General features: G+C 33.7%; 1 protein-coding gene across 4 annotated transcripts in view; it reads left to right on the top strand.

Moving 5' to 3' along the window:
• ANO5 (anoctamin 5) overlaps nt 1–24,307 on the top strand; it is a 94,173-nt gene extending 69,866 nt beyond the window's left edge. For all 4 annotated transcript variants that reach the window (XM_064365104.1, XM_012456480.2, XM_012456481.2 and 1 more), the window contains 8 exons: nt 111–333; nt 2,403–2,572; nt 3,215–3,312; nt 10,136–10,266; nt 12,326–12,531; nt 14,135–14,313; nt 15,633–15,738; nt 19,050–24,307. In XM_064365104.1, coding sequence (XP_064221174.1) covers nt 111–333; nt 2,403–2,572; nt 3,215–3,312; nt 10,136–10,266; nt 12,326–12,531; nt 14,135–14,313; nt 15,633–15,738; nt 19,050–19,280 — 1,344 coding nt within the window. In that variant the 3' untranslated portion in view covers nt 19,281–24,307. The remainder of the gene's footprint in view (nt 1–110; nt 334–2,402; nt 2,573–3,214; nt 3,313–10,135; nt 10,267–12,325; nt 12,532–14,134; nt 14,314–15,632; nt 15,739–19,049) is intronic.
• The last annotated feature ends 213 nt before the right edge of the window (nt 24,308–24,520 follow it).

Below are 24,520 nucleotides of genomic sequence, written 5' to 3'. Positions count from 1 at the left end.
GGCCTACTAAACTTCATATGAGATGAACAGAATAATCAATGTGTTAGATATGTATTCATAACAGAGACACAGAGACCCAAATAGCAGTACTTTGCTTTTTTTTTCCCCAGATGTCTCTTGTCGTCGCCAGTATGGTAGCTGTAATTGTGTACCGCCTGTCAGTCTTTGCCACATTTGCTAGTTTCATGGAAAGTGATGCATCCTTAAAGCAGGTCAAAAGCTTCCTTACTCCTCAGATAGCTACATCACTCACAGGATCGTGCTTGAACTTTATAGTCATCTTGATCTTGAATTTCTTTTATGAAAAGATATCTGCCTGGATTACAAAAATGGGTAAGCTAGCCAAATCATTAGTGTGATTCTGAAGAATGATTCATATTGATGCTATGTGTCTATTTTGGAGCACTCCCCAGGAGTTCATTTTCAAAGGGCACATTTTAAGGCAGTTTTTCTCTATAGGTAGACCCATATCTGCTATTTCAAAATCATCCAAGAGCCACATCCAAGGTCCATTATAATGGAAGCAGCAAAAAGAACTGGAAAAAAAAAAAAAAGAATTTGGACTCTATATCTTTTTGAGTATTCTTGTCTTAATTCTCCCTTGATGGGTCTAGTTGAATACTAAGTAAAATCTTCACTTTATTGAAGACACGGATAATTTTTATTTCATGTGTGTGGTTCTTAGAAAGTATTGATTTTGGAAGCTATCTTGAGAAAAACAGAACAATCAGCTTCTCCTAAATAAATTTTAGTGCTTTTCTTTTTAACTGCCATCTCTTAGAACTTGGATTATTTTCTTGTTAAAATATTAAAATTTTTACTTAAAGCCATGGAGGAAAGTGAAAGGGGCCACAGGTTAAGTGAGAGATTGAGTTAGGTAGAGCAGCACAGAGCACAGTCACTTCTACCCTTTTTCCTAGCAAGTTAGCAGTAAGATCAAAGTTTCAAAAACTCAAGGCATCAGCCTCTTCTCTGAGTGCTCTTTCCAGGGATCAAGCACCTTTGAATCTGTTGTACGTAGATATCACGGCCAATGCCAAGAAATGAGCACATTCTTCAGTCAGCACTGGAATGAGTACTGAGATGAGACTTTCATTACATACTTCTTCAAATTTGGAGTTCTTGCTCAGATTTACTTTTCTCTACTAGGAACAGTAAGAAAATCACAGCAGATAAATTGCTTTTAAAAAGCACCTAAAAAATCACCATTTTTCTCAGTGGGAAAAGAAATCATTCAAGTTCACATTACAGGTTTATAGGAATACAGCTACATTTCACTAAAATGGAGGAGTTATCTCTGTCTTTAAAATAATTTGTAATACTCTTCCAGTATTGCTGGAAATGACATGATTTGGCTGGATCAGGTCATGGTACTGAGAGATCATCAGCTCAGGAAAACAAACTTTTTTATTCTTTTGTGCTTCATGAGCCTCTATTGTAGGGTGAAGATAATTTAATATTTTCTTATCTTTAGAATTCATTAAATGACAGATCATGATCATGCATTTTAAATAAAGGAGAAGGAAAATGTGTACTGTTTCTGCTACTATTTGCTGTTCACATTTTTTTCAGAATTAATATAGTCTTTTAATTCATGAGAAGCAACACAATTCCGTTGGATATCATCCCTCCCTTTGCATGAGCTTACTTTGTTTAAACATGATTGTAAGCAGATGAGATCTGATGTGCTTATAGGATAGAAGATAGTGTTTAGAGATGAGCATAAGATTCTTCAGTCTTATTTAGTGTGTTAGTTTGTTTTCACACTGCTATAAAGATACTACCTGAGACTGGGTAGTTTGTAATGGAAAGAGGTTTAATTGACTCACAGTTCACATGTCTTGGGAGGCCTCAGGAAATTACAATCATGGTGGAAGGCAAAGGGGAAACAAACACCTTCTTCATAAGGCGGCAGGAGAGAGAGAGAGTGCATAGGTAGGTACTACACTTTAAAACCATCAGTTTTCTTGAGAACTCACTCACTGCCACGAGAATAGCATGGGGGAAACTGTCCCCATGATTCAATGGCCTCCCACCAGGTCCCTCCCTTGGCACATAGGAATTACAATTTGACATGAGATTTATGTGGGGACAGAGAGCCAGACCATATCATATGGGTTTGAATTTCACATTCTGTGTAACCCCAATACAAGAATGCTGTCTCTCTGACTGTAGTAACAATAGCCTCCTAGGCTTTTCCAGTGGTTAATTTAATACAAAGTATGTAAAAGAAAGCCTAGCACAAATCCATAGTTACTTAATATTGGCCTACTATTGCCAGAATAGGGCGCATGCTATAGGCTCTCAGAGTGATGTGACTGGATGTTCACTTGTCTCAGGGAGTACAGAGTTCAAGGAAACATAAGAATATGTGCTAAACCTATTTTTTTTTAACTTAACAGAAATTCCTCGAACCTACCAGGAGTATGAGAGCAGTCTAACCTTGAAAATGTTCCTGTTTCAGTTTGTAAATTTTTACTCAGCCTGCTTCTACGTAGCTTTCTTTAAAGGAAAGTTCGTAGGCTATCCTGGAGGATACACATATTTATTTAATGAGTGGAGAGGTGAAGAGGTAAGAATTTCCTTGAGAGGTGAGGTGTGTATCTTCAATACTCCTATTAACCACTTTCTGTTTGCCAAGCACTGATTCAGATGCTAAAAAATTGCAAAATATATCTAGACACTGACTCTGTCCAGAGAGTATTATTCACAGATGAATCCTGTCATTTGATAAACTTCTCAGTTTATTTTGAGCAAGAAGTTATATCATGCCTATGGTTTGGTAGTAAAATATGAGCTATAAAATGACATAAGTTAAGTTCTTTCTTCCTGAAAGTTTCCTGCAAAGGAAGAATGATTACTCTCTGTATAAATGGTTCCACTATGGGTAATTGAGTTAGAACAGATTTATGGTTTCCAAATTATGCAGAATGGAGCGTATACCAACTCCCACCCCTAACACAGATAAAAAGAATTAGAATTTTCTAAGAATGAGACCTAGAAATCTGTGTTTTTCACACAGTTTACAGATTAATCTAATGCAGCTAGCCTGGCATTGCTCTGTGATTATGTTTGGAACTATTGGGCTAAATATATCTTATTCCTTCCAACCAAAACCTTGAGATCCTAATCTTATGGCTTACAGTTTTTCGATGTTGCAAAATTGCATCTTTGATCATTCAATTCTGTTTTCTCCTCTCTCGCTTCTGACTAGTGTGATCCTGGAGGCTGTCTTATAGAATTGACAACCCAGTTGACCATTATAATGACCGGGAAACAGATTTTTGGAAACATTAAAGAAGCCATTTATCCGTATGTATGACTCACAAGCTTTTTATTTAAGTAACCATGAAAGATTTTCTCTGGAAAAAGATGAAATTGTTTAATTATCATGGTGCCTTTGTTAGAAAATGGTTAAGCCAAAAGGAAAACTTTATTTTTAATCAACAGTGAAGGTTGCATTAAGGTAATATAAACTCTTATTTTTATTTATTTATTTTTTGGTTCCATGGCTGGCAACGTTTTTAAAATTTTTTAACTGACAAATAATAATTATACATATTTATGAGGTACAATATAATGTATTGAATACAATCTTTTAAGTATGTACTTTTGTTACTTTTCCCTTTGTTAAGGGATTATTTATTCCTCTCTCCTGTGAAGATTTTACTGGGACATCTAAATGCTATATCCTCTGCAGTTTATGCTACATGCTGTGCATTATTTCTGAATATTACTAAAAGGTGAACTTTGTAAAAATATCCCTGTGTCATGTAATATAGGCATAAAAATAGATTGTAAATGAAATGATGGAGACTTTCAGGTCAATACATGAGTGATTCCTCTCTGATCAAAACACAGCAATAATGAATACATTATAAAAAGAGAAGACTAAACTGACAGTTTATTTCAAATAGTAGATGAACATCTGTCATGGATAAAAAGAGAAAGAATTATAAAATCATAAGTCTATGTTCCTACAGGGTTCCTAGTTGGGAAATAACTGTGTCAGGGTTTGTCATGCAATATAAAGTGGAGTAAAAGTGCTCCACTTAAGACAGATACTATCCAGTTTAACAGCCCTGGAAGCCAGAGACTGGGTTTATTCTCTTACTCATGAAAGAAGATTGAAAACATCATCCCTGCACCTTCCCACCTCCAGTATATACACGATTATATAGTGCCACTTAGGGCTCTATTTCAAGTACTAACAAAAGAAGAACACAGACTTATCCTTACAAATGGTAATAAGTGTGAGCCTAACCTTCTAGTTTCATGCTTTGATACATCACATCCATAAGGGAAATAGCTCCAAACTTTTCTCTTTTTGAGAGTCTCACTCTGTCGCCCAGGCTGGAATGCAAGTGATCTCAACTCACTGCAACCTCTGCCTCCCAGGTTCAAATAATTTTCCTGCCTCAGCCTCCCAAGTGAGTGGGATTACAGGCACCCACCACCACACTCAGCTAATTTTTTTTATTTTTAGTATTTTTTGTATTTTTAGCATTCACAATGTTGGCCAGGCTGGTCTCGAATTCCTGACCTCAGGTGAACCACCCCCTCGGCCTTACAAAGTGCTGGGATTACAGGCATCAGTCACTGTGGCTGGCCCCCAGATTTTATTTTCAGTTCTAGCTCTAGATTGAGAACCCAGGGGACTGAATGGAGACAATACCTAAACCAAACAGAAGATGGGGGATACATGTGCACAGACAGGGAGAGAGACAAAAGACAGGGGAGATAAAAGAATTTAAAAAAAGAAGCAGCAGCAGCAAATTAACAACAACAAAAAAAAAAAAAAAAAAAAAAAAAACCATAGCCAGGCGTGGTGGCTCACGCCTGTAATCCAAGCACTTTGGAGGCCAAGGTGGGCGGATCACCTGAGGTCAGGAGTTCAAAGCCAGCCTGACCAACATGGTGAAACCCCGTCTTAAAAAAAAAAAAAAAAAAAAAACTAAGCCTTCCTAATAACCAAAATTCTAAAACGTGATAATGTTTAATGCTACAAAGGCTGTGAATAAAATCAGTTACTAGAAAGTGAACTTACTCCAGCTGATATTTCTAACTAGAATATTCTGGCAAAGCCCTTAAAAAATGATGCTGACAATACTAATAACATAATGGAAGGTGATATATCATTAAAACAGATCAAGAAATCTTTAAATAAAAACTGATAGAAATGAAATAAGAATAAGTAAATATGAAATGGAAGAAATTACACATAAATGAAAGATTATACTTTAAATAATAAGTACAATAGACGGGAAAATTTCACAGTTTGATTCCACGCTGGACACGGTTGGAGAATGGATTAGTGAATTGGAAAATAATAGTGAGAAATTCCTACATTGTACGGTGTAACAAATATATGACATTTAATAAAAATAAAGTAAGGGTATGTTAGATTAAGAGGCTTCCACATTAATTTACTAGTATTTCCAGAAAAAGGTAATTGAGTAAATGGTGAAGGAAAAAAATTATTTGAATAAGTAATTGCTGAACATTTTTCAAAAATGAGGAAAAACACGAGTTTCAGAAATGGAAACAAATTCTGAGTATGAATCAAGATATTAGAATTCAATTCAAGATAATAGGATTCAATTCACACCCTGATTCATTTTGGTGAAACTACAGAACACCAAAGATAAACAGACTATTTAAAATATTTTAGAAGAAAAAGATTAACTTTATTCAAATGAATGTCATCTACACTATCATCAGTTTCTCATCAATAGCATTAGATGCCAAAAGATAGTATTTTCAAGGTTCTCAGTGAAAATAATGTTCTCCTTTTATTTCTAGAACCAGGTTAGCTATTATTTAAAGTGCTGGTAAAGACATTTTTAGACATGAAAAGACTAGGAGAGTTTACATTTATAGATCATCATGGCAAAAACTACTGAAAGATTTACTTGAGGAAAAGGAGATCATAAAGTGCAAGTACAGAATGCAAGAAACATTGGTTAGCACAGAATCTGTTAGCTCCAAACAAATGAAATAATTTGGTAGAATCTAAAATCATATAGGATTTGTGTGGGGAGAACTACAAAGTCCTGATGAAATTTTAAAAACTATACAAATGGAGAGAAATATCATGTTGGTGGTTCAGTTATATCCAAATTGATACATATAGATTTATTGTTATTCTGATCAAAATATCAGCAGGATTTTTATAGGTATAGACAAGTGGATTCTAAAATTTATATGAAAGGCCAAGGAACTAAAATAACCCAAAGAAGTATGATAAAAGAAGAATAAAGCTGTAGGAATTACCCTACTCAATTTTAAGGCTTACTACAAACTATATTAATCAAGACAATGTAGGATGGTGAAGGGGTAGTTATATAAACCAATGGAACCAAGTAGAGATTGTAGAAACAGATATTGCAGAAATTTGTGCTCTAGCCAAATATGACCATCTTATTTAAGACAGACGTGCAAAAACAATTCATTGATGTAAGAGTAGACTTTTTCATAAATGGCATTGGAACAATTGGACATCCCACATGCAAAATAATAAAACTTTATGTGAAACTTACACCTCATTCAAAAATGAACTCAAAATGTATCATAGACAAAACTATATTTTATAAAACCAAATAAGCGATTATATAAACTTTAAGATAATGGTTATGGATGTCAGAATTGAAGAATTTATAAGTGGAATGAAGCACATGAAAGAGCTTCTGAAATTTCTAGCCATATTCTCTTTCTTGAACTGGTGATCTCTTTTCCACTGTGACTCCAGTTATAATATGCTCCTGTGTTTGATTATTGTCTCAGAAATCTCAGGTGCTTTTCCTCTTTACATTCTTTTTTTCTCTTTGTGTCTGGTTTGAGTATAAGCAACATATAATTGTTCCTCTTAATCCACATTTGCTACAGTACTTCATATTGTCTTATTAATTTTTGCCAACTGGGCGTTATAAATGATATCTTGTTTTGGTATAATTTTGCATTTTTCTGATTAAAACATGAATAAGCATTTTCAACCATATTTGTTTCCCTTTCAATTAAATGCTTGTTCATGTTGTTTAACCGTTTTCCTACTTGTCTATCTTTTTTCAATTGATTTGTATGTATACTTTTAAACTTCTGGTTACTGGCTTTTGTTCATTTGCTTCTTTTTTGGTAATATATGTTGAAAATATTTTATTCTAACATGAATTTTATTTATTTTTTAATAGTAGTTTACGTCAATTATTGACATAATTCTTATTTGTGGGGGTGCTTGTTATCCTTTGCATTGTAAGATGTTTGACAGCATCCTTGGACAATACCCACTAGATGCCAGTAACCCATCTTTCCCCAGTTGTGACAACCAAAATATCTTGAGACAGTGCAATTGTATCATTGTGGGCAAAATTACTCCCAGTTGGAAACCACTGCTTTAGATAAACAAAATTACATAACTTTAAAAGAAATATTTTCCTACACAAGATTATAAGACATGTTCATTATTATTTACTATGTTGGTTAAAGTTATGCCCAAAGTAAGGTCCTAGGCAAAATACTGAATATGCAGATGTACTGATAAAAAGTTATATGGAAATACACACACATATACAAAGATATTCTCATATACTTACTTCTAAATGTTTTATACATTTTAACATTGTTGTCTTTCATTTTCAAATTCTTAATACATATGGATAGGATTTGTATGTTTGATATGAGGTACAAATCTATTTTTTACATATATGTGTATATATATATGTATAAACTATATATATGTATAAATTGTTATATTATGATTTATTGAAAAGTTTCCTTTTCCTACTATCACCTACACTACTATTCATCTACATACAATATTTTCTACAATACTTTTTATGCCATATAAACACTATCTACATGCCATATAAATACTATCTACAATTATACCAACTGCAAGGCTATTTCTAGTTTTCTATTCTATCCCAAGATTTGTTTATCCCTGTAGAAGTACAACAGTCTCTCTCTCTCTCTTTTTTTTTAAACTAAGTCCGGAGGTACATGTGCAGGTTTCTTACATAGGTAACTTGTGTCACGGGAGTCTGTTGTATAGATTATTTTATCAGCCAGGTATTAAGTCTAGCCCTATTAGTTATTCTTCCTGATCCTCTTCATGCTCCCACACTCTACCTTCTGATAGGCCCCAGTGTCTCCTGTTCCCTTCTATGTGTTCATGTGCTTTCATCATTTGGCTCCCACTTATAAGTAAGAACATGCGTATTTGTTTTTCTGTTCTTGCATTAGTTTGCTAAGGACAATGGCCTTCAGCTCCATCCATTTTCCTGCAAAGAACATGATCTTGTTCTTTTCTATGGCTGCTTAGCATTCCATGGTGTATATGTACCACATTTTTTTATACACTCTACCATTGATGGGTATTTAGGTTGATTCCATTTCTTTTCCATTGTGAATACAGTACTACAATCTCTTAATTAATACAGATTTGTAAGTCTTGATATCTGGTGGGGCTACATTTATCAACTTACTTTTTATCTGTAGAACTGTCTTGGCTATTCTTGGTCTTTTAGCAATCTATATAAATTTTATAAATATCTTGTCAGATTTTGAATGAAAAAATATTTTGGCTCTTTCATTGAAATTATATTTTAATTGTTTTAATATAAACAGTTGACTTTTTTATAATACCAAGTCTTCTTATTCATGAACATTTAAATTGGACTTCAGTGAATTCAAATAAAGATATTAAACTTTTAAATATGGGTCTTATAAATCTTTTGTCATGTCAATTTCTGGGTAGTTTTTAATTGCTATTGTAAATAATAATTTAAAAAAATTTATGTTTTCTACTTGGGTGTTGTGGGTGTACAGGAATGAAATATATTAATAAATCCTAATATTTCTAATCATTTTTGTCTAACTTCACTTGGGTTTTCTATTCAGACAATCACATAACTGTTAATAATCACAGATTTCTCCTTTATTTCCAATTGTTTTGGCTTTCTCATTTTATTTTACTGACTAAGATCTCCAGTAATCTTGAATATGGTCATGCACATTCTTATTTTGTTCTTGATTCTAAATGCAATGCTTCTGACTTTTCCCAATCAAGAATGATGTTTGCAGCCTGGTGCATTGCCTCACGCCTGTAATCCCAGCACTTTGGGAGGTTGAAGAGGGAGGATTGCTTGAGCCCAGGAGTTCAAGACCAGCCTGGGCAACAAAGCAAGACCTTATTTCCACAGAATAAAATTTAAAAATTAATCAGGCATGGAGGCACATGCCTGTAGTCCCAGCTACTTGAGAGGTAGAGGCAGGAGAATCACTTGAGCCCAGGAGGTCGAGGCTGCAGTGAGCTGTGATGGCACCACCACACTCCAGCGTGAGTGGCAGAGTGAGACCCTGTCTCAAAAAAGAAAACAAAAAGAAAGAAGAGTAAGGAAAAGGGAAGAAAAGAAACTAAAGGAAAGGAGAATGAAAGAAAAGGAAGGATATTTGCCCTAGGATTTTAGTAGATTTTTTATTAGATTGAAGTAATATTTTTTCTGTTTCTACTTTTCTTGCCTAAGCAGGTTTTAATACATGCTTAATATAGCAAATGCATTTTTCTGCATCAATTGAGATGATTTTATATTTTTCACCTTAAACCATTCAATGTGATATATATATGTTATTTTTTTAAAAACACAGCCTCTTTTTTTAGAAAAAGTAATGCATCATTATGATATATTATCTTTTCATATAGCATGGAATTCAGTTGGTTAAAATTTTGTTTAATGTTATTGCATTTATTTTCACATTATGTAAGTCATTTCCTATTATAATCAATTTCATATTTGTTTGAATTTCCTTCTGAGTTTCATGACAGCATCAGGATTTTAAGTGGTCTTAGTGGTAAGCTTCCCCTCCACTTATAATTTAGCCAAACTGTCTGTGAGTAAATATATTTCTCTGAACAGAGTCAGGATTGTCTTATTTTCTTAGTCACCCTAATAAAGAACTTTGCATATATCATGAAAATAATACCAGATTTTGATTTGCCCTTTGGCTGGAGTCATTTCTCTTTGCTCTGTGATCTTATTTAACCTCTCATTTCTGCCAGTTACCAGATCTAACACTCTAATTCTCTGATCTTTTTCTTTTTAGTTCTATTTCATATATTTACTTTTATAACTTCCAACAGCTTGGCTTTGAATTGGTGGAGACGCCGAAAAGCTCGGACAAACTCTGAGAAGCTGTATAGTCGATGGGAGCAGGATCATGACCTTGAAAGTTTTGGACCCCTTGGGCTTTTCTATGAGTACTTAGAAACAGGTAATTTTAAATCACTGTTCTGAAACATAGGGCCATCATGAATGCATGGTTTTTCAGCTCTTGATATTTATTTCTGCCTTGCACCTGGTAGGTGTTCAATAAATCACTGGTTGGTTGGCAAAAAAGATGAATGGAGTGATATAAGGAAGATTTGTTCCCTATTTCCCTGTCCCACCAAATAGACTGCAGAATGAAGTTTACTTTCAAAACACCAATCTCGGAGACATAATTCCTATCAGTTGAATGTTAATGTTATTGAATCAAATTAAGTAAGAGTCTTTTTTTAACACCCACCTCAAATTAGCTTTGATGGCTATTTCCCCATTTGTTTGCCTCAGCGACAGCTCAAAGAGAGAATAAGTTGCTTGGAAAACATTTCCAGGATTTGACTTGCAATTAGTATATGTCCTTTCTTTAAGACTGAAAAGAAGGCTAAAAGCAGTTATGTAAGGGAAATACAGCTGAACACAAGAAACATCCAAAACATTGCAAGGATTGAACAGAGAAGAAACCCTTGAGGTGCAACTTTCAGAGCGATTTTTCTGGGCACTGCTTATATAGTCTGCTCAGAGTGTTTTCTCTCAAGCAATTTTCTTTGTTTCTCTCATAGAATTAAGGAAAATTATTTTCTTAACATACTCTCAAGGCCCATAAAACTATGGTAGAATACATGAGATGAGGCAAAACTCTTCATGCTTCTCCAGTGTAATACATATATGTGATACATGGATTGAAATTCAAATTTAGAACAAATAGAAGATGTTTTATACAACTCTTTGTAAAATTGATAGTCTTTGCTTCATAAAGTGATAAGACTATAATTTTTAATTAATTTTGTAAGTTTCATATGAGTTTGTACATAAATGCATCAGAGATTATTACCAAAATTAAAAAGTTGAAATAAAGTTTTCATAAGATTGTATAACACTTATTGAGACATAATTAGTTTGTTCTGAAAACTTTATATATTATCTCTAATTTTGAAACAATTCTCCAGAGTATTTATTATTCAACACATTTTGTTGAGGATTTTGAAACTTGGATAGGTTAATAAATTTTTAATGGTCATGAAGATTTTAGGTAATGATATGAGATGTGAACCTAGAACATTCATACTGCTTTACATAATACTTCCTCTTCATTTTCTACCTTGTAAGTTAGGTAGAGAAAGCAGGAAAAAAAAAGAAATCAATATGTATTTTTTTACTTGATAACAAGACTTACTCAGTCAGATGAGAGACGCTAAAATCCAGAAACATTTGAGATTTATTTAAAAATAGAGGAATAACAGAAATGTTTTCTTTTCTCCTTTAATGGAAAACCATTTCCATTAAATGCCTTTTTTAAAAAAATTTAATCATGTGGGAAGCTTGGGCTGTCAGATGCATAGATTCTTTTACCCCAAACATTGTTGGAAACAAAAGAATAAAAGTGTGGAGATAATCCAGCTTACACAGATGTAGTCCTCTGTTGAGTCTTAATGAGGAGAGAGAATAAAATTTATTTAGAAAGATGTCATGATAGTAAGGAGAATCAAGACCTTAACAAAGTCCTCACTCTAGAAAATGTATATTTCCTTTGCTGGTGCACACACATGCACGCACACACGCACGTGTGCGCACACAGAGCTGGCTGCTGGAAATATACAAATGAATCAGTCATCATGCCTGATCTCAAAAAGTAGATGGGCTAGCAAGAAAGAAAAACTTGGTTACCTCACTAAATTGCTAATACAAATGTAAAGACTAGACCAGCATAAACCTAAACTTAGCCCATACTGAAAGGCAAAGAGGAATAGATTCTCCTAACAAGTATATCTCTAACAGAAGAACAAAGAAGGAACTCAGCCATGCATGCCCAGTTTCTCCTTCCAGTTCTAGCAAGCAGGTAAGTCACTGTGTCTCCTGTGGAGAGGAAGAAGTGGTCAGACTGACAGAAGCCTGGATTGTTGTATTGGTGTGGACCACTCCAAAATGAAGGAAGTAGCAGGATTTGGGGAGGGTGTTCCCATCTTTCTCCTTCATGATAATGAGTTCATGCCTTTTTCTTTTCTTTACAGTTATTCAATTTGGATTTGTTACACTATTTGTGGCCTCTTTTCCTTTGGCTCCTCTTCTTGCTCTCATAAATAATATTGTAGAGATTCGAGTGGATGCCTGGAAACTTACCACTCAATACAGGAGAACTGTAGCTTCTAAAGCTCATAGCATAGGTGTTTGGCAAGACATTCTTTATGGAATGGCTGTCCTTTCTGTTGCAACTAACGTAAGTGGGTCTATTTCGGTGGGGTAACTTTGTATTTCATTTTATTTGGGGGGCCATGGAGAGATGTGAGTGATGCTTAATCTTTACATTGATTTCATCATGGTAATACTTTATAAAGCTAAAACATTCCAAAATTCGTATGCACTAACCAATATAGAAAAACCTATGACATGTAAACTCTTATAAATACAAGGAAAATTATAAAATTACTCTCATTAAAGTATCATGACACAGTTTCACAGCATGTGACAAAGTAGACAGAAAATAAGTAACAGTATAATGTATTTGAATAAAACAATTAAAAATTGAATATATTTATATACTACAGAGAATATACAACATTTAGCTATTATGTTTATAAAACAATTATTAAAACGTAAGAAAAATAAATTTCCAAAAGTGTAACTTTTACAATGTATTTTCACCTACAATAATGCTTTACAAATTAATATTGATGATAAGAAAATCAAAGAAGAAAATCTAACACTTTTAAGTAGGATTCACATAAGAGAAAACAGAATTGAAATCATAGAGAGAGGTTAATTTAATGAAAGCCTGTAGGAATGAGCCAAAACCACTATTACAGAAAACTCGATTGCCATGTATTTTTTCATTATTAAAAGAAGACTAGAAAATAAGCTGAGTATATAACTTAAGACACTAACAAAAAAAAGTAAATCAACTTAATAGTAGTAAAAAATAATAAAGGTATAATCAGAAATAATCAAATTAGAAGACAAACAAAAAGCAATATAATTGCTAAGTAAATCAAGAGCTGGTTTTTTGGAAAGACAAAGTAAGGAAAACTCTGAGAAAAGTATGAGAGACTGCTGTGCACCCATTTATGCCAATGAATTTTGAAGTATATTTGAAATGACCACTGTTTTAAAAAGCAAAAATTACCAGATTTATTCAGTAAGTAATAGAAAACCTGAATGAACCATTAGCCATATAAGTTATATTAGATTTTTTTAAAGTGTAGCACTAAAAATCTAAGTGCCAGAGCCAGATAGTTTTTAATTGACTTATCTAACCTAAAAGAAATATGCTATTTATACTATCCCAGAGCTTAGGAAAGGATGGGAAAATATCAATCCCATGAAATCAAATACTGAAATTAATTGTACTGAACTGTGAGAAATTTACAAACACATGATATTCTGCTCTTCATTCCTTTCCTGTTAATCTCTTATACACACACACACACACACACACACACACACACACACACACACACACACACACTCTTGTAGTCCAAAATCACGGAATTGGTCTAAGAAAGTGAATTTGGTAAGGATAGTGGAACTGTGTTGTGAAACAATAAGAAATGTCAGAAATAGCAAGGCTTGGTGGAAAGAACATGGTTCTTGGAGACAGATACATTTAGGTCTGACTCCACTTAGACACTTTGTAGCTATGATATCTTGGAATACTAAGCACACACTGTAAATGAGCTGTTTCGTGTTTTGGGACAAAGATTTGCATATTACTCTGATTTATAATAGTATTTAATTACATACAGCTTATGGTACTGAGAGATTTACAAATCAGACATTAAAACTAAATTGGCAGCTCATGAACTTCCTCTTTTTTTGTTCTTCAGGCTTTTATTGTTGCGTTTACGTCGGACATCATTCCTCGTTTAGTTTACTATTATGCTTACTCAACAAATGCCACGCAGCCTATGAGAGGATATGTCAATAACAGCCTGTCAGTATTCCTGATAGCTGATTTTCCAAACCACACTGCACCTTCGGGAAAACGAGATTTCATCACTTGCAGGTTTCCTTTTGTTTAGGTTTTAATTTTGCCCTTTAAATGTATTTCTTAAGTTATCTATTCCCTTCATGTTTTTCTTACAATATAAAAGAGTTTCTTAGGGCAACAAAAATCCTGTATAAATAAAATATATCCATTCTAGAATTCACACATTGCCTGATTGAGATTTGAAAAGGTAGACTGTCAAAAACTAAGAGAATATTATGGGTAAAGATAACATTAATTTAAAATTTTTTCAAAAGGATTTGTTACCAACAAGTGCCCCTTAGTCCAAAGTTGCAGTAATGTGTAGATCATACAACAGGGTCATGTTGTATGTGCATTTAACTTACTTGAATTATCTATGTCCTCAGAAAAGAGATAGAGTGAGAAAGAGAGAAATAACAATATAATAATATGATCAGTTCACCACCTATCCCACTAAAAAGGTTTATTCTGTGTAGGAAATATGAAATTTCATATGTGAATCTACTGTTTCCACACTCCGTGTATCATGTACTATGAGATCTTTTCACCTAAAATTTAAAGATACACACACACACACACACACACACACACACACACACACACACACACACACATGCTTATCAAGGCCCCTTAACTTAAACCAGCTGTTTCATTTAAGACTCCAAAAAAAGGAGCAAAATATTGCAAGATCGGCAGACATTGTTATATTGTTACATTACATATTTGAGTGAAATCATAGCCTACAATTTAAGAGCATGGCCACTGGTGTCAGATTTCTGGATGTGATTACCTCCCAACTGGACTAAATCTTTGAGGAGGACCAGTATCCAGTGACTTTATAGAGGACAATTAACTCACAAAGTTGAGCATTAAGAAAATTTCAGAATTGTCTTTTTTTAAAAAAAGCAATACAGCATCAGAACAGCCAAAAGAAAACAGAGTTTCACAAAAACAGAAGTTGCCAATAACATTCCTGTCTTTGAAAAGTCAAATCAAAGGATTAAAATATGCCTGCAATTGAAGGATAGGAGAGAAGGATAGGACTGGGGGTGTCAAGGAGTAGGAAAAGAGGAAGTAGAAGCAGCAGATTTTGAGTAACTCACTTGAGAAGCTGTCTTTGAAGGCAGGAGAGAAATTTTACTTCTGTGTTTATTCTTAGATATATATTACACGTAAGTAGTATATATCCTGACTTTATGTGAACAAGAAAGATAAGTATTTCATAATATCAATTAACTTTAACCTGATTTTTCTGATCAACTAGAAGAATTTCTTAAGAGAAATAAGAAATTATATTAGGTCTCTCTTGTTGAAACTATAACTATTTTTTTTTTTCATTTACTTCCACTTTTCAGGTACAGAGATTACAGACATCCTCCTGATGATGAGAATAAATATTTTCACAATATGCAATTCTGGCATGTCCTTGCTGCCAAGATGACCTTCATCATTGTTATGGAAGTAAGCTGTTCTTAACTTTCATTCCACTTTCTCTCTTCTTTCTTTAGGCAGATATTTCTAAAGGTAACCTCTCATCAGAAAGTTAGCAATATCTCAATAAATTGTCTCGAAGAAAGTATTGTATTTGTTGTCATGAAAAGCACCTTAGGGATATTCTCAGTACAATGGATGGCCTATTATTCACTTACTATTGTTGAAGATTCCATGGTGACAGAAAAGGAAAGGAAAACAAATATGTTTTTTTCCCCTAAAGTCAGGAAAAGGGGAAAGAACCCATGGCTTTTACGGAATACCTATTATTTACTAGTTCTGGAAGCTGTTTTAAGTCATAACTACATTGTAAGTTAGACTTTATCACTCACCTTTGAAAAAGGAATCTGAGACTCAGCAAAAATAAGCAACTGGCCTAAGGTTAACCAACTAACATTAGTGCTGGGTTTCAATGCCAAATGTGCCTCACTCCCAAGCTTATGCTCTGTCTACTATATTATGCTGCCTCTCTTGTGGAATATCCAGTGTAATTATAGAGATAAAGCATTCAAGGAAAGGTAACCAATACAGAGGTGGTATTGGACTAAGTTTCAAATTGAATGATATAAATCATAAGGCAGGAAGGCCGATCGGGAGAGAAAAATAAAAGAAAGGCACTTTTTCACTCTGGAGTAAAGTCCAGTAAAAGACAATCCTAACCCAAGAACATGCCATTCCAATCAATTCTGTTTAACTTATTTTTATTGTTATCAAGGTTATTCATGTAATTTTAAAAATCAAGTAGTTCTGCATGGCAAAAAAAGAGCAATCATACATAATATTCCTCCCTACCTTAAAATCCTAATCTCCAAAGGTAAACATTTCAATTTTGTAAACTCACTCTTCTAGTAATTACCCTTGTATGGAAAAGAACATCATTTTGCAGTTTTTTTATTTTTATTTTTTAGTTTTAGCTGTTAATTACTGACATTCTACTATGGCAGAACACACACACACACACACACACACACACAGAGAGAGAGAAAGAGAGAGAGAAAAAAAAAACTTTCTCCTACCGCTCAAAAATTAAACATTTTTTTTGTCTTATTCTGAAATTTGAAATGTCAGAAAACAGAAAGTATTTTGATAACTTATTTAGCAGCAATATATGATCTAATTTAAGGCAATTTATAGCCTTTATTCTTTTAGAGTGACTATTCATTTACTTTGCTGCAGAAATATTTAAGTGTCTGATACAGAGTGCCACCGTAGACTCTGCTGGTTTATACACTAAATTATATGTTTTCAATATTTGATACTCTCAACTCTGAAATATTTCTGCTCATCAGAGTTTTGAATAAAAGATTTTATATAAATACAATAGTCAGGTTTTATAAATTATGACTTTACAAATATTAGTCACATCTGTTTCTTATACTCTGAACATATTTCTCCTATTATGGTTTTGCTCTCTGTCTCTTAGTTCTTTATGAATTTATCAGTCTTTCATTTTAACATTTTCATCAGAAGTTTGGATCACCTTTCAGCCAGTAAGTTATATCAGGAATTCTTTTTAATTTATTCATAATTTGTATTAACTTTTTGTAATCACTCCAGGCTATAACCAAGCATCATCCTTCTCTTCACCTTGTCTTCTATTGAAGATTATATTTGTTTCTCCCATTTTTGGTTTACTGGCTTATTTTGGTGAAGCACATCTTCGAATAATTTTCTGGGGAAAAATTACGGGCAGTCAATTTTTGAGAAACTGAATATTTAAATTTTTTTTCTTTTCCTACATGTGATTATTTGGAATGGAATTTATAATTGAAAGTTGTTTTTCTTGAAAAATTTTAAATCAACTTTATTTTGGTTTTCCTGAAATTTTGAAGACATTGCTTCATTTTCATTGAGCTACCAGTATTGCTGTAAAATGCAATACTTTTCTGACTCCCCATTCGTTTATTATCTATTTTTAAAATCAATACGGTTTTAGGATTCTCTCGTTAGCCTCACTTGTATGAAGCTTCACAAGAGGCTTCTTTGCTATTGGTCAATATTCATTGTTTTAGACACTCATTGAGCCCCTTAGATCTAAAAACGTACTTACCCTTCAAGTTGAGAAAATTTGCTGGAACGATTTCTTTGTTACATTTTTCTTTCTTTGTGCCATCTCTCTGGAACTGCTGTTATTCAGATATTACACTTCCTGGTTTGAAATTCTAATTATCATTTATATTCTCTTCTATGAAAAGCTAGATTAATACTTTTTTTAAATTCTACTTTTTTCTTTTGCTCTCTTCCTTATATCTGGTTCTTTTTTTCATTTCAGAGACTTTCCTACATGTTTTGTGGTTCTGCTCATGTTTAAGGGTGTGGCAGTGAAAAGCTGATTTTAAGCTTTTTGTGCATACAGGAGTTATGTCACTTGGTGGGTTTGAGTGTAGGTTGATAAGGTAGTGAGCGGACATTTTTATTGGCACCTTATAAAATTTTGACATTCACAGTTCTGCTTTTACAGAATAGTTATTTTTCCTAGAGAAAACCCCTCAAATCTGTCTGTTGAGATATTTCATGGCTGCCTATGTTCTAACATCTGAACAAAGCGGAGAGGACTAAGAAGCTCACAGTTCATCATGCTGAATTTCACCATTTTTACATTTTTTTTCAATATGTTTTCATACCTCATCTGTATCTGGTGCCCCTGAATTCACAGCTTTCTGGTATAATTTCTTTAGAAAATAAACTCTTCAGCTGCTTCCAGGGTCTAGTAAAAAGCGAAAGAATACCTGGATACAGATGAGAGAAAGGCTCCGAAAATTCAAGTGCTCTTTATTCAAATTTTTATCTAATCCTCTTGTTTTTAACTCCAACCCACACTGATACCTTCAAAAGTCCTTAGTGCCTTCTTTCCTGAACATTTCTGACAATCTGAAACAAAATTGGATTTTATCTTTTTGGTTTCCACTGTCAGTCACCACATTACCATTTGCAAGTTTAACTGTTAGCTTTTTTCACTCTTTTGAGTCTAATTACTTTATAAATATTTTATCAAGTTTTTATGAGGGAGCAGTGAAAAATAGTGTATTCAATAATCATGTTCAACTAGAATATTGCTAGTTACATACTTAAGTATATATTTATTTGTTTAATGGTGATCTTTGTATGAAAGTACTAGGACAGGGACCATATCTTCTTTCTTGCCTTTCTTCACGTTTTGAAAGTTTTTTATGTTCACATGTTCAGCAGTTTTTTAAATAAGTGAAATGACTTGTAAAGACTTTCTGCTGAACAGATGACAGCTCTAACAGTGTCTAATCTTTCCTTTATATTTTCTCTAGCATGTTGTGTTTTTAGTTAAATTTTTGCTGGCCTGGATGATACCTGATGTTCCAAAACACGTTGTGGAGAGAATCAAGCGAGAAAAGTTAATGACTATCAAGATTCTCCATGACTTTGAGCTCAACAAATTAAAGGAGAACTTGGGAATTAATTCTGATGAACTTGCCAAGCATGTCATGATTGAGGAAAACAAAGCACAGCTGGCTAAATCAACAGTCTACTCATCATAATGAGGAAGCAGCAGGTGGCCTGCCTTACTTCTTTTTCCTCTGGGTTTAGGGCCAGAGGCTAGAAGCCATGTGTCAATTTTATCCTTTCTTTTTTTTTTTTTAACTCAAAGTTTTTATACACTTTTGTAGAAGCCAACTTAGTGATGTTGGGAGTGTACTATTTCTCTGCTTCATTGATTGGGCCCTCTCCAGGCGTTGTTGTCTGAGGTGCTGTAAATGACTGTTGAAAGTGCAGGTAGAATCAGAATACTGGGAAATCATGGAGTCCTGCAGTTTAGAAAGAAACACTGGCCTTGGGCTGTCCCATCACTTTCCAGTGCATCTATGTATTTTTATGGGCATCTCTTGGGTTATTTGATACCTCTTTCCCCATTAAGGAAAATGTTGGGGCAAAACAAAAGGAATCAAAGAGGCTGACTGAGCCTTATATATCCTATCATTCTGAAATATGAAAATGAATTGTCAGAATCAGATCACATAAGAAAACTCACACATTAAAGCATTAACATATCATAGCAGAGGTTTATTCCTGAAATCGTCCTGACCGCATTCAACTACCATCAGAATCCCAGATAGTTCTTCCCGGTAAATGCAGAATTCATTTTCTGGAGCCTGAAATTTTGGATTTCAACAAAAAAACTAACCATTCGATTCTTAGAGATAATCATTTGGTAATAATAGTTTCAAGACTGATCTTATCTGGAAAACAACATTATGAAGCTGTTAGATTGCTTCAGGTTCTCAAGTAAAGATATAATAGAAAAGTAAGAGTGTTTCCTTAGTAGTTAATGGATGCAAGACAATGTATATTGATTAATTCTTTAATTTTAATCTAGAAAATTGTTAAATTATTCCTCAAAAATTACTTTTCTTCTAGAATGCCAATTTTGCATCATGAAGCTTTTTTGTGTAAGTTAGGAACATGTTGTTTATGATAAACATTTTTTTGCTTTAAAATAATCACAAATCTTTAATAAGTTTTCAAGCTTTTGTATTCATGTGCCATCTTATATGATGCTCAGTGCCTTGTTCCAATACCTCTGACACACAGGAAGCCATGTTGCGAGCTAGTGATTTGATATGTTACAACATCTTAAATGTAAGCTTGTCTCAAAGAAATTGTCAGTGTAACAACAACTACAGACTTGAACGCTAAAAGAGAACCAAGTAAGAGTGACTTCATGGACTTAATCTAAGGGGGAAAGAAATGTTTGCTGAATTATTTATCTCAAATTTAGGCCTGTGTTACATGCATAAAAATCCTTGTTCTTTTTTTACTTAAAAAATATTAAATATGTATAAATTGGTGTATCTGCACACACATGTATCTATATATAAAATTAGCACCAGAGCAATACAGTCTAGTTATGTAGTATTTGAAAATCTAGTTTCAAATTATAATTCACCTCCAAAAGAATATTGTTTTTTAATCACACACATAAGAAATTTTATCACAAGATTTAAAAGTAATATTTTGTTATCTAATACTAATAAATTGTTGTGGTACTACCAGTATTAAACATATGGCAGATGGTATTAACTACTGATCAGTAGTAAGCATTTAGAACTGAGGATTATGGATTTTCTAAACTATGAGACAGTCACCCCAGTTTGGGCTGGGACCAATCCCCAGTACTGATTTGCTATCCACTGGGTAGACTTTATAAACATTCTTGGGTAATTTGAAATGATCTCATTATTGAAAGATGATTTCATATGTAGAGGAGATAATATTTCTTCCTTGAAAAAGCCAGTTAGAGTTACCATGATGTGTGCCACAGATGCAGGATCTTCGGCTTGCCAAATTAAATTCTGCATTGCTACAGTATACAGTGCACACAGCTCATATTGCTTCCTTCCTGGGTGCTGATAATAAGAAAGAGCATGGAAATTGGTTTCTTGAATGTAAGCTTTAATTTTTTAAGGATTTAACGTATTCGTAGAGCTAGACTGTATGATAAATAAGGACAAATTTAATTCACAAAGTTTTCTGTACACTGCAATTTTAAAATATATCAACTAAAGTGTTGGGTTTCTCGAAGTGTATGAAGAAAACAGCAAGGGAAGAAATTGTTTTTAAGATGAATAACTAATTCCCATGATTGATGGATATTTTCCTTTTAAAATGTTATTGACTGATATTTTGTATTCACTTTTAAATTTCTTACCAAGACATTTCTCTTTGTTTTGCAGATTTAAAAATAAAATACAGGTATTCCTCACTTTTATGAAAGTGTGCTGACCAAAATCAGGAGCCAAACCAATTCAGATAGATTTGTCTCGTCTAATTAAACCTATTGGTTTTGGTGAGAGGGCTGCATTAAAAGCACCCTACCACCATATATGAGTTGATAATTGCCAGCATGGCAGATGATTTTATCCGCTGACCAAACCCATAGTTTTGTTTTGTTTTCAGAATGTTCCAGGGAACATTTGAGATTTTATGTGAAATAAAATTTTAAGTACCGAAGCCAAAAAAAACACTTAACTCTTTTCAAATGCTCGCTTTCATCCTTACCTTCATCAATTTTTATTTGCACACAGGAAGCAAAATCTACTTTTTACTTTACATTTACTTTAGAGGAATCCATTAAGAAGGGAGTGTTTTACTTAAATGAAATGCTGTCTTATTTTTGCTGTGTCTTTTGACACCTTCTTGGCTTTAATGTTCTTCTTTTAACCAAGTCATTATGCAGGTTATCAAAGAAGAGGAGAAAGATGAGGACAGAGGAAGGTGATGGGAGATGAGAAAGAGGAGGAGGGAAGAAAGAGTTATTTCCTTATGAATCCTGTGTGTGTTTCTTTGGAAGAAAGAGCTGTTCCGAGGGAACTTGGTCCAGCTGTGGTTGCTAAGAGTTATATCTCTTAACAAAGGCATCTAATGAAAGGGAGAGAAAAGCTAAAGAAATTTCAATGTGACAACTATTTAGTGTCAAAATAAAACTTATATTCCAAAGTGATTTTGTAGTGTTGGGCGCTATGAGTAGCTATGGATCTCTGTTGATTGACTCCAGTTGAAGGTGAGAAACCTGCATCAATAATTCAAAGAGGGGATCTATTGTTTTGAAAGAAGCGCTCTCATATTTCTTTTAAATTGTTAATAGTTGTTATGTAACTAAAGAATTTTATGAAGAAAAATAGTATTGCAAAAAGTACAATTGTCCAGGCTTACAAGTCAGCCACAATGAATCGATATTCTTTTTCTAGACAAATTTTGACTCTTCTACTTTTATGTGTAATAATTCCAGTATTTATTTCAGCATTATGTGAAAAATGATGAGAATGTTAAAAAAAAATAGTGTGGTTTAAGTGGTGCGAGATACCTGGTTCCATCCCCCTCAAAGGTTTGACTACGTATATCTCTCCTATGTGTGAGATTATGTGCGCTGGTGTTAACCCAGAAAATAAGTGCTCCTTTTTCACGTTTGTTTCTTCCAAGTTTTTTTTTTTTTTTTCCCAGGAAGGAAGGATATGCAGGTATGCAGGAAAAGCTGTCTTAAGTAATGTGTACATAAATCTCAAGAGAATCAAATTCACACAGTGAACAAAGTAATACTTAAACTACATTTTGACATAAACTCAATTTATTCCTCCAGTAATGTTGATTTTTTTTTTAGTTTGAGTACTCATTTTTAAGTCATATTTGTTGTGTAGAAACATTAAAATGTGTATATATATATATAACATGTTTAGCTCATGAAATTACATATTTTTGCACATTCAGATGTTTACATATTAAAGATGCAAATTCCTTTAAGTAAGAAGCTGGATAATCCAGAAAAATTTGAGAATGGGGTAGTTTTTGTTGTTTTGTCTCTTTATTTTTTTCTACTTTGGAAGATAAGGGTGAACAGAAAGGTCCCCAGGAAGAAAATTTGCATGTTGAAATGTTAATGTTACAGATAGTTAGATGGGCAATGAGAGGGGCAGGAGAGGGCTCCCCACACACTCACTAGGAATGTCAAATGACAGTTCCACGATTATCACACTGCCTCTCTAAAAATGATAATTCTGCAGCCAGGGAGAGGCAATCTCCTGATGGTCCACACCTGTTAACATTAAAAGTGTTACCTGAATGCAGGCCCCAAGGAAAAGCAACCTCCTGGACATGCATGTTAAGAGACAAAAAAATAGTGAAGTATAATCTTTGAGCACACTCCACCTGAAAAGAAAGAAAGCCTCAGATGGGCATGTGTATAACTCCCTAAACACACTGCACATGCTTAATTCCAAAGGGTAAGGAGAGCACTGTGGATGCAGAAAGCCCACCCTAAGGGACGAGTTATGGGAAAGAGGCAAACCTATACAGTCCCAGCATTGTGGTTAAATTCCTCTTTTTTCTGGACTTTCAGGTGCCCACTTAGGTCTCCTCCCAGCAAATTTTCCTTTATTTTCTTTTTTTTTTTTTTTCTGTTCTAAAGCCTTTTAAAATAAAATCCCGCTACTGCTCTGAAGTGCCTTGTTCTCTTTTTCTGCTTTATGCCCCTCAATTGAATTATTTTTCTGAGGAGGCAAGGACTGAAGTTGCTATGGACCCATATGGATTCACCTCTGGTAATTCAGGGTAACTTGAATGCCTGTCACCACTAACAGAAATAGCTCCCATATTTTTTCTTCTAGTTCCATTATTTTCAAAAAAAGTCTACAACTCTGTTCATCAGAATTATCTGGGCTGCCTGTCAGGAATGCATATACCTAGGTCTTATCTAGAGCTCTAGAAACAGTCTTTGGGAAAGATGCTTTTAAAAACCTCCAAGCATGCTTTGGGGAATGGAGGTGGGGGAGCAATAACACTGATGAGAATTTCATAAGATGCCAAACTCCCTAGCCCAAAGTATTTCTATAATGATTTTCAAACATTAATTTATTGTTCCATCCAATTAAAGAAGTATCTCAAGACATGTAGTCAGCGTTTCCAAATTTGTAGAACTGTTCCAATTCTGTTGTATGTGGAAGTAGTTGAAATCTGACAGCCTAAGAGCTCTAGCCCTTTAGTTTCTACTTGTTAAAAAAAAAAAAAAAAGGAGTAGTAAATTAAATGTATTTGCTTCTACCAATATATTCAAGAAAAAAAAGTGTAGACTGGTCAGAAATTATGGTGAATACATCACATTCTAATTAATAGAACCAAAAGTTTAAGAGACAAGATTTAATCAAGAAAGCAAAGCTGTTAGGAATATTATGGAATTAAGGATTGTTTATAGAAAATAGGCCTTTGAAAATTGTGAAAGAAACTGGAA

Source organism: Aotus nancymaae, unplaced genomic scaffold, assembly GCF_030222135.1.
Source record: "Aotus nancymaae isolate 86718 unplaced genomic scaffold, 86718_ANA_hifiasm-v0.15.2.pri h1tg000059l, whole genome shotgun sequence".
Lineage (NCBI taxonomy): Eukaryota > Metazoa > Chordata > Mammalia > Primates > Aotidae > Aotus > Aotus nancymaae.
This window is presented reverse-complemented; position numbering and strand designations above follow the sequence as displayed.